Source organism: Pan paniscus, chromosome 22 (genome assembly GCF_029289425.2).
Source record: "Pan paniscus chromosome 22, NHGRI_mPanPan1-v2.0_pri, whole genome shotgun sequence".
Taxonomy (NCBI): domain Eukaryota; kingdom Metazoa; phylum Chordata; class Mammalia; order Primates; family Hominidae; genus Pan; species Pan paniscus.
In genome coordinates, this window is record NC_073271.2 from 25,329,199 (window position 1) to 25,348,705 (window position 19,507).

The 19,507-nt window shown below is 40.0% G+C and overlaps 1 protein-coding gene across 3 annotated transcripts in view; it reads left to right on the forward strand.

Moving 5' to 3' along the window:
• Nucleotides 1–19,507, forward strand: part of MAP3K7CL (MAP3K7 C-terminal like) — a 95,313-nt gene that overhangs the window by 60,730 nt on the left and 15,076 nt on the right. For 2 of the 3 annotated variants that reach the window (XM_057300953.2, XM_008965770.4), the window contains 2 exons: nucleotides 7,179–7,240; nucleotides 17,954–18,069. In XM_057300953.2, coding sequence (XP_057156936.1) covers nucleotides 7,179–7,240; nucleotides 17,954–18,069 — 178 coding nt within the window. Of the gene's footprint in view, nucleotides 1–3,586; nucleotides 3,690–7,178; nucleotides 7,241–17,953; nucleotides 18,070–19,507 lie in introns of those variants that run through there. The other variant, XM_008965775.4, reaches the window with a different exon arrangement.

The window sequence follows — 19,507 nt, forward strand, 5'->3', positions numbered from 1 at the left end:
TTTTTTTTTTTACTATCTTTCATATAAAAAGTGTTTGGAAGTAAATTTTGTTTTTGAGACAAGGTCTCACTCTGTCACTCAGGCTGGAGTGCAGTAGCATGATCTCTGCTCACTGCATCCTCAACCTCCCATTCTCAAGCGATCCTCCTGCCCCAGCCTCCCAAGTAGCTGGGACGTCAGGTGTGCGCCACCATGCCCGGCTAATTGTTTTGTATTTTTTGTAGGTATGGGGTTTTGCCATGTTACCTAGGCTTGTCTCAAACTCCTGAACTGAAGCAATCCTCTCACCTCAGCCTCCTAAAGTGCTGGAATTACAGGCATGAGCCACTGCGCCTGGACAGAAGATTCTTAAATTCAGATTTAAATGAAGAGAGTAAATCCACAAGACCTGAAGTTATGGCTGCATCAGGGAAATCTCCCTTAAGTGGCAGAGGCAGAACTCAGTAATTAGGGTCAGTGACCTTAACCCTGTGTTTTGCCTTTGTATTATTCAGATGATGAAGAATAATTCCCCACCTCAGAAATTTAGCTTGATAGAATAGACATGGGTTAGAGGAAAAAGTGCCACTATTCACATATATACACACACAGCTCCCCTGTCTCCACATTACTCCTTTGGTTGGCTTTATAGTGAAAAAGAATGAAAAGTGAACTTAATTATATTAAGCATTCATTATTATTACTGGTTATTTCCTAGGTGCTGGGCTTTAGGCTAGTGATTGACATATACATTGCTTTATCAATACAAATTTTCAGAGACAGGTAATACCCTTCCCATTTTGCAGAGGAGGAAACTGAGTCTCAAGAAGATTATGCCAGTTGTTCACATTCACCAATTAAAAAGTGGCCAACCCGAGATTCAAATGCAAGTCTGTGTCCTACTGAACGTTGTACTGACCCTCTGTGTTCTTAGTGGTTAGGAGCCTTCATAGGCAAACAGTTCCTAGGAAAGTTTCTGTATGAGCCTCAACACTTAAGCCACTACTCAGATTCACTTGCCTTGTAAGTGTCAGTTTGTCCCTGGTGACCTGCAGGACAATTTACAGGACACCAGCACTCAGAGGTCATACTGCAGGTAGAATCAACTTCATAATTTGCAGGGCATGGTGCAAAATGAAAATGCAGGTCTCCTCATTCAAAAATTTTTAAGAAATTCAAGACACTATAGCAGAGCATTAAATTAAGCGTGGGGCCCATCTGGAGGGCGGGCTCTGTGTGATCACATAGGTCCAATGCCCATGAAGCCAGCTGTAACTGCAGGAAATGTCAACAAATTCAGTGGATCCTGGGCAAGGCTGCCTCTTGTGTTCTGCTTGGGGAGTGGAGTGGGCTTGGGAATGTCCTCTGGGCATGGCTTTCCCTCTCCTGAGGTCTTCTCCGTGTGGAAACCTAAACACTTTTTTTTTTCTTTTTTTTTGAGGCGGAGTTTCACTCTTGTTGCCCAGGCTGGAGTACAGTGGCACAATCTCGGCTCACTGCAACCTCCGCCTTCCGGGTTCAAGCAATTCTCCTGCCTCAGCCTCCTGAGTAGCTGGGATTACAGGCATGTGACACCACGCCTGGCTAATTTTTGTATTTTTAGTAGAGACTGGGTTTCTCCATGTTGGTCATTCTGGTCTCGAACTCCCGACCTCAGGTGATCTGCCCACCTCGGCCTCCCAAAGTGCTGGTATTACAGGTGTGAGCTACCGCGCGCGGCCCAACCTAAACACTTTTTAACAAGGATTTAGGGCGTCTCAACTTACATCCCAGTTATGTCTATGATGGGGAGCACAGTGGGAGGGGGAGATGATTGATTGTAAAACCCAGTGAAGATGCTGTTTAGAACAGTGGTTCTCAAAACCTGGTCTGGCTTTGATGAAGTTTTCACCCCTCTGATATAAAGAAAGAAAGAAGGGTACGACAGTGAGGTGTTTTGGGTATATGCTTATTTTTATCTGTAAAGCTAAATGTATGTAATATAATGGCCACTCCTTTACTCTATGATTGCCTTATGATTTTGGTATTGAAATGTTCTCTCTGTCATAAAGGGATACTAATGATATCTGGTGGTCATTTTTGAATCATCTTCACTAGCTAAATAAAAAGTTGGATGCTCTTAAGACATAATTCCCAACATTTTAGGGAATTTTTTTTTCTTTTTGAGACGGAGTCTAGCTCTGTTGCCCAGGCTGGAGTGCAAGCAGGGGCTTGATCTTGGCTCACTGCAACCTCCAGTTCTCACTGCAGCCTCCTGGGTTCAAGCGATTCTTCTGTCTCAGCCTCCCAAGTAGCAGGGACAACAGGCATGTGCCACCACGCCAGGCTGATTTTTGTATTTTTAGTGGAGACAGGTTTTCACCATGTTGGCCAGGCTGGTCTCGAACTCCTGACCTCAAGTGATCCTCCTGCCTGGGCCTCCCAAAGTGCTAGGATTACAAGTATGAGTCACTGTGCCCAGCCAGAATATTTTAGGGAAAATTTTACTGGTTCATGAAATACGAGTCTGAGAACCTATGGACTAGTAAGTGAAGAAGAGTGGAGTGGTATGGTGGAAAGAGCCCAGGGCTGGGGGACACCCCTTAGTCTTACATGGCCACGAATCGTGGAGTCTTGGGTGGCTTCTTTCCCTTTTTGGGGTCCTTGTCTTTAGCTCTACTCTGAGGGGGCTGGACCAGATGGTTGCCTAGTCCTTTCCAGCTTCAATATTCTCTGTTAACTGATTGCTAGCTATCATTGCTAAATAACAGGGAGGATTTGGATTACAGACCCAATGTGTCCTATTTATTCAAGTTATGGAGAAACACAGAGAAGACAATTGAAGGGAATCTACAAACAAAATAATCCTGAAACCAACCCAACAGCTGCTCAATAGATGTTGAAAAGAGCCCATCATCAAATGTACTATGGTACATCATAATGGTTGGGCTATCAGTAAGAAAGTTCTAGCTTAAGGACATTGGCTTAGTCACATTGTATTTGCCAAACAGGCAGTGAACATCTGTTTATATAAAAAATTTTCCTCTTCTTTCCTTTATGTTTCATCCTTTAAAAAATTTCTTAGGATACATTTTGCTTGGTCTAGTAAGTCTACAGTGCCATTTTGAAGAAGAAGCCTTCAAATTACTTCCTTAATGCATTAAAAACATGATAAAGTGATTTGCCAATTTGCATAAGTCTGAGTCCCTGTCTTGCACAATAAATAATTGGTAAATAGATTTTAATAAAAATGTACTTGTGCTGTGATTTTGTCCCATTATAAACATATCAAGCAACTATTTTTTTTTACAAAGAAGCTAAATTTGCTAGAGGGTCTCTTGTACAGCTACTGTACAGTCTACTTTATGCTTCTGGAATTGTCAAAACAAACTTAACTGCTGTCAGGAACTCCGATCCGGTATCACTGTCAAAATGTTTTACAACGATTCAGCCAAATGTTTTTGGAACAGCTGTGCTACTAGTCAGCCTGAGTCATTTTCCTTCTTTCCTTTTGGCCCAATCCAGTGATTCATCATCCTGCTTTTAGAATATTTGCCTATTTTTAAAACCAGTCAAAGAAGGCAGCCACTGTTTAAAAGTAAACACACCACACATCAACTTGGGGCAGCTTTGTAAGCAGCTTCGCAAGCCCTGAAATTTCTGGCTGGTAGGGATGCCAGCTAAACCAGATGGCATCAAACAGTGAAATACAGGCCTGGCTTTCAGACTTGGTAGGCTTCATACATCTGTCTTTGGTTTTCTTGTTTCCGCTGCTATTTCCTGCTTGGGTTAATCCAACTTGATCCATTCTTTAACAAAAGTCTTACTTTTTATTTTGCTTGACTCTCTAAAACATCTATTGTATGTTGATTTCTACGTTAATCAATTAGACTTTTATTTCAACTCAAGGAGTCCAATTTGAAGCTACTTTATTTATCTGTAAATTTATCAGTATGGTCACATATGTGTGAGGTGACATGGTATGACTATAAATAAGGACGTCTATTTCCACAACGGGCCTCATTAAGTCTGTTGATACCAGGTGTTTGCTATTTACATTACTGTAGTAAAGTAAATGGATAACTTTTTTTTTTTAATAATTAAGCAGGAAGGAGTGTGACTTCACAGGGGGCAAGGTGGATTAAGTCTCAGGAAGCCTTGAGGTTCATTCCTGGCTGTCTTCTAGAATTCTAGAATGTCTCAGCTGCTCTCATACTTTACAGAGTGGTTTCTCCTTCCAACATGTGCCTGCTTGTCTATGATTATTAGGGTTGGGAGCACAAGTACAGTGTGTTCCCATTTACCTTTGCCAAATCATTCTGGCCTTGGACCCAATGAGCTAAAATGGTCGTGATGTCTAGGTTATTAAACTTGTACTGCAGTGAATGTAAACGCACTTAAGACCAAAATCAGTTTCACAAAGCATAGGTTTTATAATGAAGCCTACCTCTAAAGGTTCAGTGGTGACAAGTGTATTATTTTTGCCTTTTGTCCAATTCTTTGCAAACGTTGGGGTGGATTTAACAAGGCACAGTAATTGGCAGAATTTGTCACTTCTGGTCTAAGTAGAGCATTCAAAGGGCCTTGGGACTGAATCTCAGTTCCTCTGAAGACTGTCCTCTAACCTGCAGCAAGGGGCTTGGGAAATTTCTCAGTTTCTACTTGTTCTGTGAGCTAAAGTTAAGTGATATCACTGAATCTGAGGACAGCCATTGTCTAGCATAGGAGCAGATACAAAACAGATTCAAATTTGGTGATGCATTGTCATTATTTTAAACTACTTTTAAATGGAAGTATTGTTATATTACTCTTGACTAAAATATACCAGAGACTATTAAGTGATATGACCCTTGAGGGGTTTGGTCAAAGTGAATACCATGCTTGTTTAAATTATCTTTCTGGTGATTATCTTCGATGCTTTCAATGCCTTAGATGCCAGAAATGCCTTGTGTACTGCATTTTATTCTGGACTGTACTATCAGCACATTGGGAGAGGATACTTGTTTCCACATTGTATGTGGCCCATGTCACTTCCTCTAGTTCAAAAAGAACACCAACAAGTTTTTATCAAGAAATTTGGTGATGACTATGAAAACATAAAAACTGTTATCTTTTCTTGCTTTATTATAATTTAAAATAGTTGGTTTTTAAATATTTTTTCACCTTATATTTTGCATACATACTGTATATGCATAGTATGTGTACTGTATATGCATATGTGTACTGTAAATGTATATATGTATAGGTACTATATATATGTACTGTATATGTATGTGTACTATATGTATAAGTGTACTGCATATGTAGTATATGCACTGTATCTGTACTGTATACGTATATGCACTGTATATGTATCTGCACTGTGTATGTGTACTGTATGTATGTATGTACTGTATATGTACTGTACTGCATATATGTATGCAGTACAGTATATGTATATGTACTGCATATGTACCTGTATTGTATCTGTATGTGTACTGTACATATCTTATTGTATCTGTACTGTATACATATGTGTACTGTATATGTATCTGTACTGTATATTATATATGTATATGTGTACTGTATCTGTATTGTATATGTATGTGTACTGTGTATGTATCTGTATTGTACCTGTACTGTATGTATATGTGTACTGTATATGTATCTGTACTATACCTGTACTGTATGTATGTGTGTACTGTATATGTATCTGTACTGTCTCTATTGTATATGTATGTGTATGTGTACTGTATGTGTATTTGTATTGTATATGTATGTGTACTGTGTATGTATGTATCTGTGCTGTATCTATTTGTGTACTGTATATATCTAACTGTATCTGTACTGTATATATGTGTACTGTATAAATCTAACTGTATCTGTACTGTATATATGTGTACTGTATATCTGTACTGTATCTCTATTATATGTATGTGTATGTGTACTGTATCTGTATTGTATATGTATGTGTACTGTGTATGTATCTGTACTGTATCTCTATTATATATTATATATGTTTGTGTATGTGAATGTGTACTGTATGTGTATTGCATATGTATATGTACTGTATATGTATCTGTACTATACCTGTACTGTATGTATATGTGTACTGTATATGTATCTGTGCTATATCTCTATTATATATGTATGTGTAAGTATACTGTATGTATGTCTGTATTTTATATGTGTGTACTGTATATGTATCTGTACTGTACCTGTACTGTATGTAGATGTGTACTGTATATATACCTGTACTGTATCTCTATTATATATGTATGTGTAGGTATACTGTATGTGTACTGTATATGTATCTGTACTGTACCTTTACTGTACATATATGTGTACTGTGTATGTACTAGGGTAGGGATTGGAAATGAGTGGCCAATGGACCTTAGAGCCAGAGAGTACCTGGAGATAATGGAAGTTCTGCTTTCTAGCACCAAGGCTCGGTCAGCACTATGTTCTTGAAGAGATTTGGGGGTGACTTGGATATTTTGACCCATATTTTGGTCAGGTTTCCTCAAATGCTTCTTAGAATTGCATCTTCCCATCCAGCAACAGCTGCCTGTTGCCAACCAGTCAACGTAAGCGTGAGTTAGGAGGTCTTTCGGGACTCTCTGGGCTCTGGCGCTCCCTAACAAAGCTGTGAATTCTGCTGCAGGGTAGGAGTGCTGCCTGGTGTATTGGAAAGAAACGCCCCATTTGGGTTGCTGCCTGCTTCTCACTGTAACCCAGAATGAGTTTCTGGTTAACTGCCTGTTAGTGTGGTTTGTGGTAGGAGCAGACAGCAATACCATCACAGCTTGCGGCACTTGGAGTCATTCAGAGCAGAACGAATGCTTCTACTTTTCACTAACATGTTCTCCTGTCCCATGAAAGTCCTTCTGGCCACCTCATTAGCACCTTGTTAAAGCATTTTGTTTCATATCATATTTTTTGGTTTTGGCCAATGTAAGAGTATTGAAAGACAAGCAGTCCTTCTTAATTGGAGAGCTGCCAGCCTGGACATTTGAGGATTCTGATATTTGCTTGCAAAATTTTGTTCAGGCGACCTAAGCTCTCCACGCATCTGTGTGTACAGAAAATGAGCAAAATTGTCCTTTACATTCTGTCTGTCCCCAACTGAAGTGATGAAATGACTGAAACAGTGTATACTGATGGTCTAACTCTGGGGGAGTCCAAGGACTCCTACAAGAAAGAACTCCATAATGAAGAATCATTTTATTTCCTTGTTTTAGATGATACACCCCCTGAAGACTCCATTCCTTTGGTCTTTCCAGAATTAGACCAGCAGCTACAGGTAAGGATTTTTCTAAAGTCTCTCTTCTTTCCTCCTTAGTGTCATAAAGTATAGCGAGCTGGGCAGAGAGTGGCCTGACTAGGGGAGACTGACTTGGACGCAGAATGTGGGGATTTGAAGTCATCAAGGATTACATTTCTAGAGCTCCAAAGTCAGGCTGAAGCCCTTATGGAATGCCCCTGTCTGGTTATCTGGCTATGGCACCAGGACAGCAAGTGCTTATAGCATAAACTGGCTCCTATTTTTAAGGGGTTCTGGAGCCTGGGAAAAGGACGGGTCCCTTCTCTACTTCGATATGGCTGTCTCTAGGTCATTGCATTTTTGGCTTGTCTGGGGTTAGTGATTTAATGTTAAACTCTGCAGAGAAAACTTACCATGTTTGCCAAGACTTTGGAATAACCTTCCTTTCTCTGTTCCCTGCCCCTTCCCCAGTTCTCTGACAACTTTTAATGGAATATAACTATTTTAACTTAAACCTTCTGAAAATTGACTTGTTGGACCCATGACAAATTATTTTGTATATGTAGTTTCTGAGTGATATGTTGAAAGATATTTTAATACACCAGAATTATTTGAAAGGAGCTCATTTATCACATTTTAATTTTCTTTAGATTATCCATGGTGATTCCAGGCAAAAATGGCTTTCAGAAGAGGTTCTGTCTAAAATACCAGGATACTGGCCTTGGGCCAGCCATTCACTTGAATACTTAACTTTGTAGTCACATTTAGGCAAGTCCAATAGGGGTCTTGAATCCTGTACACAGACATTTCTTAGTCACCACTTTTTTCTCCTAAATATTGATTTTGAAAGCCTTTAGGAGGGGTTTGTAACCTCCAGTTCCCAACAGGCCCTGACATACCCTATTATCTTACACACAGCAGCTTTTCCCATTTGTGGGTGTGCCTTGTGTCCTAACGTCATTTGAGTTTGGCATTCTTATTCCTGGACAGCCCTCAACAGAGGTGGAAGAAGAACCAAGAATGAGCCCTTCCGCAAGCCAAGATAGTGTTCCTTTTTGTTTGCTTCTGTTCTTACCTCAGTACGCAGAGCACTGTGTTAAAAACCTGGCAGCAACCAGGTCAGGTTTGAAGAGCTGGTGTTCTACTGCCAGGGTGGTCTCTAAAAACCAACTGAGGGTGACTCAGGTGTGATCTGGCCGCTTGGAGGAGTCCTCATTCTCACCTTTGTAGCAGTCCTGGGCATTGTCTCAGCTTTCCAACAGAAAGCTGCTCAACAGAGCATTATCAGTTATGTAGGTATTACTGAAAATTGTATAGGAGGTCGGAGGGTTACACTGATCACCACACGGCTGTCAAAAGAGCTCTGTCGTCCCCTAAAATTTCCTCTCTAGCTATCAGCCATCACGTCTCCCTCTTTTTTCTATCCTCCATGCAGGGTTCTCAACCCAGCTCTCCTGGCTTCTAATTTCTAACCATAGTCTCTCCCTTCCCCACCCCCACCAATATGTCTTCTTTTCAGCATGAAGAACAATTCAGCCCTCCCTCTACCTTTCCTTTTTTTTTTTTTTTTTTTTTTTTTTTGAGACAGAGTCTCCCTTGGTCACCCAGGCTGGAGTGCAGTGATGTGATCTCGGCTCACTGCAAACTCCACCTCCTGGGTTCAAGCGATTCTCCCATCTCAGCCTCCCTAGTAGCTGGAATTACAGGCATGTGCCACCACGCCCGGATAATTTTTGTATTTTTAGTAGAGACGGGGTTTTGCCATGTTGGCCAGACTGGTCTCAAACTCCTGACCTCAAGTGATCTGCCCGCCTCAGCCTCCCAAAGTGCTAGGATTGCAGGTGTGAGCCACAGCGCCTGGCCTGCATTTTCTTCTGGTCTGTTGACACTGCAAGTGATAGTTCTTGCTTAGGTTCTGTTCTCACAGAGAGGCTGTCTATGTGCTGCTGGTGGTGTAATTGGGATTGCTATTGAAAGTAATGCCATTGGCCAGGTGCCGTGGCTCACACCTGTAATCCCAGCACTTTGGGAGGCTGAGGCGGGTGGATAAGACCAGCCTGGTCAATATGGTGAAACCCCATCTCTACTAAAAATACAAAAATTAGCCAGGTGTGGTGGCACACACCTATAGTCCCAGCTACTAGGGAGGCTGAGGCAGGAGAATCGCTTGAAACCAGGAGGCGGAGGTTGCAATGAGCCGAAGGTTGCTGTGAGCCAAGATCGTACCACTGCACTCCAGCCTGGGCAACAGAGCAAGACTCTGTCTCAAAAAAATAAAAAAGAAAATAATGGCAAAAACTACAACTTCTTTTGCACCAACCTAATAGCTATTTTTTCCCCTAGTCACATTTTTTCCTCTTTATTCTATGGTCATGTCAAAGCTATTTTATTGTCACGGAAATCGGGTGAAAATAAGGAGTAAACATATTTTGAAAATAAAACACTAAAAGCATATTCAGGCTATTGTTCTCTCATCAAATTATGGATCATTAATTCTACTTTTTTTGTGTTGGAACAACATTTTTTCCTTTGGGAACTTTAATGGTCTTCTCTGGCTCGTGGATCATTCTCCACAAGACTCACAGTAGCTCTGGCAATTATCCAGATAATTTTTCTGTTAAAGCATTGCCAGGTCCATTTGAATTTTATAGCTTTAATTCCACTTGACGTATATTAGAAATTAAGTCTATTTAATTATTTTATTCCAATGAAACTATTTCATCTTCATTGATCTTTAATGAATTAGGCAGTTGAGAGGGTAGTTTCTGGCTCATGGTTTTGATTTTTTTTTCCCCCTTAAAGTATGATAGTGCTTTATCTCTTTGTGAATGGAGAGTGTGTTACCAGCAATACAACCAAACACATTTCAGTAAGTGCTTGTTTGTTGAATGAAGGATAGGAGTGAGTGTTACAAACATTTACCAGTTGTCAAGGCTTTTGGGTAGGGTTGCCTCTGTCTAGAGCTGTTGCCTGTTATCTTTGTTCTGTACTCCAGGGCGTGAGTGACTAAACAGCAAGACGATGATGGTTGGGAGGAGAAATCTAATAGAAGATGACATCTAAAAGCAGATTTTTATTTCTATACTTAGCATAAGCATATACATTTAAGCCTTCTGTTGCAGGAAGTCTCTGTATTGAAAGCAGTGAAAATGCTTTATGTACAAAAGGAACAATCTATTACACGGAGCAGGCCATCTTTATAGTCAGTCTCGTGTGCTTTCATTACACAGTAATGGCTCTTGGAATTTTATCGACTATCATCATCCACTATGGAAGAGTAAAAGTTGGATTACAAAGGCATATGAAGTGCCTTGTGGTTGCAACTATTTTCTTGAGAATGAATTGAGTCTTGATTACCTCTATCAGAGACTTAAACATTTTCTTGGTGGAAAATAGATGATGCTAGGTATTGTCAGCCCCGTTCTCTGCAAAACCTCGGATTTAAATCCCACCGAAGCCACTGAGTACCTATTAGGCAAGGGGTGTTTCCCTACATATGATCTCATTTGATCTTTGCAATAATGAGTAAGCTAACTGTTTTGTCTCCACTTTACAGATGAGAAACTTGAGGCCAAATTTTGGTCTAAATACATTTACTATTCCCTTCTTTCCCTTACGCTTTTTAAGGAATATACAGGCTGCTTAAATTACTTTGATAGGTGGAAACTTTTTTTGTTTGTTTCTGGTTTGCAAGATTGCCATAATGTAGTTATAGAATAACCTTGTAAAATCTGTTCTGACTTTCTGATATCCATTACACATGCTTTGGTAGTTTATAAAATGCTGCTATAAAATAGCTATTTGGTAGACACTCAATCACTAATTTGACCCCCAGGATTTTTCTGTTGTTTTGCCAAGAATGTGGACAAGTTTGAGCATGTAATTTGCAGTGCTTCTATTTTCACAGAAGCCAAAAAAAGCCTTGTGCAAGAATAGCAGTGAAAAACATTTCTCTTGATGTCTCTATTAATGCAAAATACTGAGCAAGAGACCGCAGGAGAAGGTAGGTGTTAAAATGAACATCTCTTTATAATGTTCATTTGTGGGCCTTGGGCCTCCGTCCAGGGGTAGGTGGAAGGTCAGTTCTATTTGCGCAGATTCCTTTCTTGGGACTAGGTTTCTAAATTTCCCATGCCCATCAGGGACAGTATTTGAGTAGAGCTAGTGTAGATGATATAGTCAGAAGAAAGGAAGCCCAATTCTATGTCCATTTCTAAGAATGAATGAAAAATCACTATTCTCTTTCTTTTTTATGTTTTGAGACAAAGTCTTGCTCTGTCACCCAGGCCAGAGTGCAGTGGCATGATCATGGCTCACTGCAGCCTCGACCTCCCCAAGCTCAGGTGATCCTCCCACCCCAGCCTCTTGAGTAGCTGGGACCACAGGTTCATGCCACCACACCTGGCTAATTTTTGTTATTTTTTGTAGAGATGGGGTTTTGCCATGTTGCCCAGATTGGTCTCAAACTCCTGGGCTCAAGGGATCTGCCCACCTCAGGCTCCCAAAATGCTGAGATTACAGATGTGAACCACCGCACCCAGCCATTACTTTTCTTCAGGTCTCAGCTTCTTTCTGTTTGACTTGTCTCTCTCTGTTCTAAAAGATGGTGGCATCCTTTCATGGTCCCAGGGTTTGGGTCAAGACCAAGCCTGTCTTACTGCTTAAGCATGTTATGTTTTTGGAACCATGATTTGACTTACACATGATCCAAAACTATGCTATAACGTGGTCTTAACTTCATTGGAATGAGAAATATGTTTTATTGTCAGGTATAGGACATGATAACTAATAAGAATGACAATGACCAAGGCATGGGCATTAGCATTGGGTTGGCCTGGATTTGGACCTCAGCTAAATTTGTGATTTCCAGCATGTTATTTACTCTCTTGAAAGCTCACTTTCCTCAACTGCAAAGTGGAGATAACGATATTAATCTCACATTGTTGTGGGAATTAAATACGGTAATGAGTAGATCTAGCACAGTCCTTGACAAAATAATTGCTCAATTAATGTAAATTTCATTCTCTGGTGAAATTATTTATTGAATGAAATACTTAAGAATAAGTAATTTATTTTTATTCATGTAAAATGAAATAAAAGCATCTGCTTGAATTTTTAAGTTAGGGATAGAAGTTCTGATGCCCTCTTCTTTTCATTAAGCCAAGGTGCTTCGAGAACAATATGACTTTTTTTTTTTTAACCAAATTGAGCAATAGCTTCAATCCCTCCTTAAAGTCCTCCTATCTAATCTGAGATGACAGTGACAGGTGTCTCTGTGGTACACACTGAACTAACAGAGTCTGATAAGTCCAGAAACTGATGTCACTTCTACAAATAAACAATTTCGTAGCTTCAGTTGTGTACCATAATATCCTGTTATCCGAGCAGCCTCTCCGAAAACTTCTTTTAGATTTTGCATCAATATATTGCTTGACATCTGGGAAATGAAAATGATAGAAAATGAAGAAGTCTAGCCTTCCAGGATTCTGCTACACTGGTCTTTAACATCCATCTGGAAATGTGGTTAGGGTATATTCTCATAGAAAGCACCAGATGTAGCTGACATTTTCTCTCATACACACATTGAAAAGTATTGTATACTGCAATTTTTCTTTGATGGCTGTGTCCACACAGAAAACATATATAGATACTTTGGAGCTTTTCAGTAATGCCTTTAATTTTTTGTTTGTTTGTTTTGAGAAGCTCAGTTGTCATTTGGGTATGGCTTGTTCAAAAAGTTTGCTACTCTTGTGTTCTTTCTCCTTTTGATATTGTTTATGTCAACAGAAATGACTTAAATATACTTTACTCCAGTGTAACATGATGTATAAGTTCTGTAGTATAATTGATAGTGCTCAATTTGTACTGTAATGTAGATACTATATAAATGTCATTTCTTAAAATATTTAAAGTTCTAAGATAATAGAGTTCTTAAATATCGAAATCAGCATGGACTGTGTTTTTCCTCTCAGTTTTAACAAACGATGCTTGTTAATTTTAAGACATTACAATGTAATGTAAATTTAAATCAGACACCCCCATCTTTCCCAAAAGTAGGTAACCCTGAGAATCAAGGAATAAATACAAAGAGTGCTCAGCGAGTGTAGAATGTTTAGCTTCCTAAATATATCTCCTGTGTGGGAAGCTGGGATAGGAAAATTAAATTCTGACATTTTTGAAGAGGATGGGGCCAGTAGTATTCGCAGAAGCCAAATAGAAAACGGAAACGCCTGAGCCGGCTTTGCTCCTAGCCGAGGGTGGCTTGGCTGGGTCCTTCCCCATGGGGTCTGTTCCAGGGAGTGGAATCCACTTCGGGAGGAGCTTGCTATGAACCGGGCAAGCTCAGGCAGAGAGCAGAATAGCACCATAGCACCGTGTGGCTCAAGCCGGCATTCTTGGAACCGGACCCTGCGGTTTCTCTCTTACTTCATCTTGTTAAATCGGTCCTGATAATTGGGGCGGATACCAGAGATAGTAGCAGCTCCTTCACGCTGCACTGCCATGAAATATTAAGCCCTTGCAAGCTCCATCCTCAGGCGGCAGCGGGAGGAGGCGGAGATGGAGGAAAAGGAGGCGAGGAGGAAGTATCTCCTCCTGGGCTGTGACCTCACCCAAGCCCCAGTCTGTGTCTTGGAAACATGTGTTTCAAAGTTGGCTTGAGGCGCTGTTAGAAGGTCTTAATTTCACCTCCTAAAAACTGGCTGCGTTGTATAGTAAACCAGATACGATGGCAGGGAGTGCATCTGAAAACCTGCTGCTGTGACCGCACAGAATTTGTGCTCTAGTACATTAGCAGTATCTTTATTCTTCAATTTGTCAACTCAACTATCTTTGGATTCCTTTTCTTTGGAGTGCAATATTTCATTCTTTAAGCAGGAAGGTGGGATAAGTGTATCCAAAATTGGAGGATGTAGCATCATTGTGGAGAAAATAACAAGGGAATTTTTTTCCTCCTGATGTGAAAAATAATTAACTATCAACATTAAGAGTTTATTTATCGTACATCCATTCCCAGCATGGGCTTATAACTATGAAAATCTCTCTGACAAGAATAGTCAAAATCAAGCAATGAGAACTGAAATAGTGTTTCTTTTATTCCAAGAAGTTAATAGATGTTTTCTCATCTAGTTACCCACAGGTATTCTTTTAAGTTATTTTACAGTTTTTAATTTGAGCATGTGTTACATAAACCCACGTACAGCCAATTAATTCATGAGTGCCAGTGTTTTACATGTCATGTTACTTAAGCGTACTGACACTCCATTTTTAAACTGGAAACCTGATTCTTGAATTCTAAGAATCGATTTCCTCAGGCAGGAGCTTGTGTTTGATTAATACTGTTGGCCATATATTGTCTCTTATTTTGAGGGATTACCTCTCAAAAGGTAAGGTAAGAGAGGATTACCCTCAGTCAGGACCTGATGATACAACATACATACACACATTATATCACAAAGCAATGAGAGTTATTCCATCCTACACGGAACAACACATCACATTATTCTATAGTGCCACTTTTTATATTAGGTATAAAACCTGAATATCTTAATACTTGTATTCACCAGAATTCCTGCTGGGACGAGAACCATATATATTTAAGCAAATTCTTTGATCAGTTTCCTGGCTGGGGTAAATGGCCAATGATGTCAACTGCCCTCTAAGAACAGTAGATTCCGTTGACCGGAGAGCACTTTGATTTGCTCAACAATGTTTGGGGTTACCAGTGAATGGCTCGAGATTATAAAGGGGTGAGAAATTTGAAGTTCTCTGGGGAGAAATTTGGGAAAGAGCAAAAGATTGAGTACAAATGGAGTCAGCCTCTCCTAGGTAACCCTGGTAGCACTGCTTAGAAGATGGGCTAGAGACAGCAGAAAGGTTTAATGAAATAATTTTTTTTGCATTGATTTTTTTCTTATTATGGGTAAAAACGCATATGGTAAAATTTACCATCTTAACCATTTCTAAGTGTACAGTTTGGTAGTGTTAAGTATATTCACATTGTTGTGCAACCGATCTCCAGAACTTTTTCATCTTGCAAAATAGAAAGTCTGTACCCATTAAACAACAATTCCTTATTTCCCTCTTCCTATGGCAACTAATGAGAGAATTTTACAATGTTTTGGTGGGTTATGCAATATAACCTTCCTCCTTGCTTAAAAAATAGAAATCTATATTGCTCTTTAATGTTTTCATACAAACTTGGAACATTTGAAGTGGTGCTGAGTTTTATGTCAAGTTGAAGGCTTAGTTTTTAGGATCCAGAGGCTGAAATGACCCCTGGAATCTTTGTACTCCCTGAAAACTGGATACAAAGTATTTTAGGCTTATTCTTTTTTGATTGTCCCTTCTTTATGATGGGAAGTCTTGAAAATATTATTATGTATAGATAGCATGATCATGCTGCTGAAAGCACATGTGGATATCTTGAAATATGTACTACCTGTCATCACATATCCTTAGTGGCATGATCACGCTACCTATAGATAACAACATCTTGAATTTCCCACAATTAAGAGGTGCCAGTAGTAAAAAAAAGAACAAATGACAACATTTCCCACTTAGTAAAAATCATTACAGGTGGCAAGCTGGGGGTGAGGCAGGGAAGGCCTCTCCCTTCTTAAGAAAGTTATTAATGTACTTTTCAGTTTTCCTTTTAAATTACAGCAGCAAAAGACATATCTCCCTTTACACGGCTGCTCTCTATGTTCTCTTAAAGTTGTGAATCCTTTATGCAGAGTTCTAGAACTTTTTCGCTGCCACGTAGTTAACTGTGCTGAATTCATGGTTCAGGTACCTACACGTACTGAGCTCTTGTTTCAACTGAGTATAGCCTGTGTGGTGTTTGTAAGGACAGGATCTGATGTGTAGAGTCTTAGGGCCTTCCAGGAGGCAAATCCTTTAACAGGGCACAGATGATTTAACAGCTTGCCTATGGTGCCCAGAATAAATTGCTTTCATTCCCCTTACTGTTATACCTGGTAAGTTGCCAGTGTAACAGGTGAAAATTGATGAGTGGGTAGCGATTTCTGGGGCACAGACTGGAGGAGCCAGGAGTTCTGAATTCCTTTGGCAACAGCTTTATCTCATGGGGCAAGTTATACTGTAGTACTACTGTGCATTATTTTTCAATTTAATCCCGTATAGAAAGGGATAATGGTTCCAACAGGCTGAGTTTATGCTGTGAATGTGTTCATGGGCAGTAGAGAAAGATGCTACCTAATATGATTATTATTAGATTTTCCATGAACTAGGACATAACAGATGTTCCACGTGAAGGTAAATTTGATCTAAATCTATTTAGAATTTTATTTCCTTTAAACATCTCTATCCAGAGGCCTCATGATAAATAGGGAAGGTCATCTTATCTATCAATCAGACAGTAAACTTTATTGAATTTCTATTACATCATGGGAGGGATCACAGAAATAAATATGACACCCACAGAAATCTGTGTCCTTGAAGAATATAATGAGAGGAACAAATAGTAAAAAATTCATTAGTTCTCAATTTCCTAATATAAAATTAGTGACAATATGACCTTGTCAGATACATAGTTTATATATAGAGAGAGAGACCATTGTGAAGAAAGGATAAGATTGAAGAGCCTATTTCACAATAAACTGATATTTCTCAGATTTTATATACTTTTTTCTATATATAATTGAAAAGGGTGATTTAAAAAAAAAAACTCTTAACTAGTATTCCTAAAAGTAGTACTTTTTTTTTTTTTTTTTTTTTTTTTTTTTTTTGAGATGGAGTCTCACTCTGTCACCCAGGCTGGAGTACAGTGGCATGATCTTGGCTCACTGCAACCTCCACCTCCTGGGTTCAAGCGATTCTCCTGCCTCAGTCTCCTAAGTAGCTGGGACTACAGGTGGGCCCCGCCATGCCTGGCAAATTTTTGTATTTTTAGTAGAGATGGGTTTTCATCACGTTGACCAGGCTGGTCTCGAATGCCTGGCCTCAAGTGAGCCACCTGGCCTAAAAGTAGTACTTTTAATCACGCATTGCTAAACAAGAAATTAGAAAAATAAACTTGGGGAAACTCGTTCTTTAAAAATAATTCCTAGAAGTAGGGTTTTCACCATGTTGCGGTCAGAAAGGCTTGCCACGCTGGCCTTTGCTTCCTTCATGGATGGGAGAAAAAGAGAAACATGAATCTTATAGGGATGGTTTTTTTTTAGGGGGAGGGAGATCCGGCCTTTCTTACAGGTTGGTTAATCCTTGCAAGCGTTATTTCTGGCTCAGCATCTTTCTTTAGCCCAGATGCATTTCTCAGAAGAGAGCTTTTCTTCTCTACTCTGCAAGATGAGATTATACCTCCTGGCTACAGAAACAGAAAGCAAGGGATAATTGAAACAGACAACTGAACTATTTCCCCACCACTGCTCTTCTCTAAAGCAAAGTCTAAGATTTCCGGGGAGTACTGTAGAATCCTTGGGAGACTTATTTTTACTCCATCACAAGGCAGGTAACTGACATGTAATGGATTTCAGGGCTCTGGCTCAGGCCTGAGATGCCCATGAATGACACTGGGAGATGAATGTGGAGACTATCTGTCCACCTCTCTATTTTCAGTCAAATAGAATCAGCTGAACTCTGTTGAAGTTGACTGACAATGCTGTTCTCACGTTAAAAAAAAAAAAAAGAAGAAGAAAAAACCTTCGTTTAAAGAACATCAGCAGAGCAAAATGGTTGGTAATTTATCCTGATGCAAAGAAATGGACTAATTTCTTCTTGTTGTTTGTGAAGCCCCTGCCGCCTTGTCATGACTCCGAGGAATCCATGGAGGTGTTCAAACAGCACTGCCAAATAGCAGAAGAATACCATGAGGTCAAAAAGGAAATCGCCCTGCTTGAGCAAAGGAAGTAAGTACCTACCCCCCTCACTCTACATCTGAGCACTGCCTACTGGGCAAGGACCAGGGGCAGTGGGCAGGGGACAGGCTGAGTGTGAGGATGACAGGGAGGCAAGGGGGTTACAGCAATGATTCAAATGGTGCTATTGGAGATTAAGTGCTTTACTTTATGGAGTAGCAAAAGGAATACCAGGAATGCTTCCTACTCAACACTTAATTTTTTAAATAAGACATTTTAGTTCATGAAATTAAAAATGCCAAAATACCACCCAAAACCACACTATGTTTTCCATAAATGTGCCCAGAGGCTGCAGAGCACTGTGGCTTGGTGTGAATTTTAATTTCTGCTTAAATGATGGCATTCCCACATCACGTGAAGAAGCCACTGGGATAGCTCTTCAAAATAATGTAAACGTTTTAGTTGACTGACTACATTTTATAGTAGGGTAAGTTTTTATCTTGATAGCTTTTATTACTATTACAGTTCTGCTATAGGGAATTATACAGTTCTACTAATTAAAGCATTCTGATTTTACTCACTCATAACTTTTTGTTTCTGAATCCTTCTTTTTAATTGCACTTGATTCCGCCAGTGCCTACCCCAGTGAATCCCATTCTTTTATACTTGCAAAGCTTCAGAGTAGACACCTTTCCTTCACAGTACTAGCTGGTTGGGATTTCCCATTTATTAACGAGATATCTTGATTACTAGGATCTTTTGATTAGATCTCCTTTTGATTACATCTCCTACTAGGTGGTAAGTGCCATAAAAGCACTGATAGTCAGGTGTTGTCACCATCAGATTCCTGGAGCCTGGTATGATATGTGGCACCTAGAGGCTGAGTAAATTATTGTTGATGTGTAAAACAGAACACAAACATATTGTGATTCTTTATTTCTTATATATCACGTGTCACCCTAATAAAAGGAAGGGGAGAAGAAATAAACATGCTACCATGCTCAGCTAATTAAAAAATATTTTGTCGGGGCCGGGCGCAGTGGCCCCCACGCCTGTAATCCCAGCACTTTAGGAGGCCGAGGCGGGTAGATCACTTGAGGTCAGGAATTTGAGAACAGCCTGGCCAACATGGTGAAACCCCGTCTCTACTAAAAATACAAAAAGTAGCCGGGTGTGGTGGCGGGCACCTGTAATCCCAGCTACTCGGGAGGCTGAGGCAGGAGAATCGCTTGAACCTGGGAGGCAGAGGTTGCAGTGAGCTGAGATCACGTGCCACTATACTTCAGCCTGGGCAACAGAGTGAGACTCTATCTCAGAAAAAAACATTTTTTTTTTTGCAGATGGGATCTTGTTATCTTGCCCAGGCTTGTCTCAAACTTCTGACCTCAAGCAATCCTCCAACCTTGGCCTCCCAAAATGCTGGTATTACAGAGTCAATATCAGCAATAAAGGGCTGCTAAGATGAATTGTTAAATTAGGAAATATGATT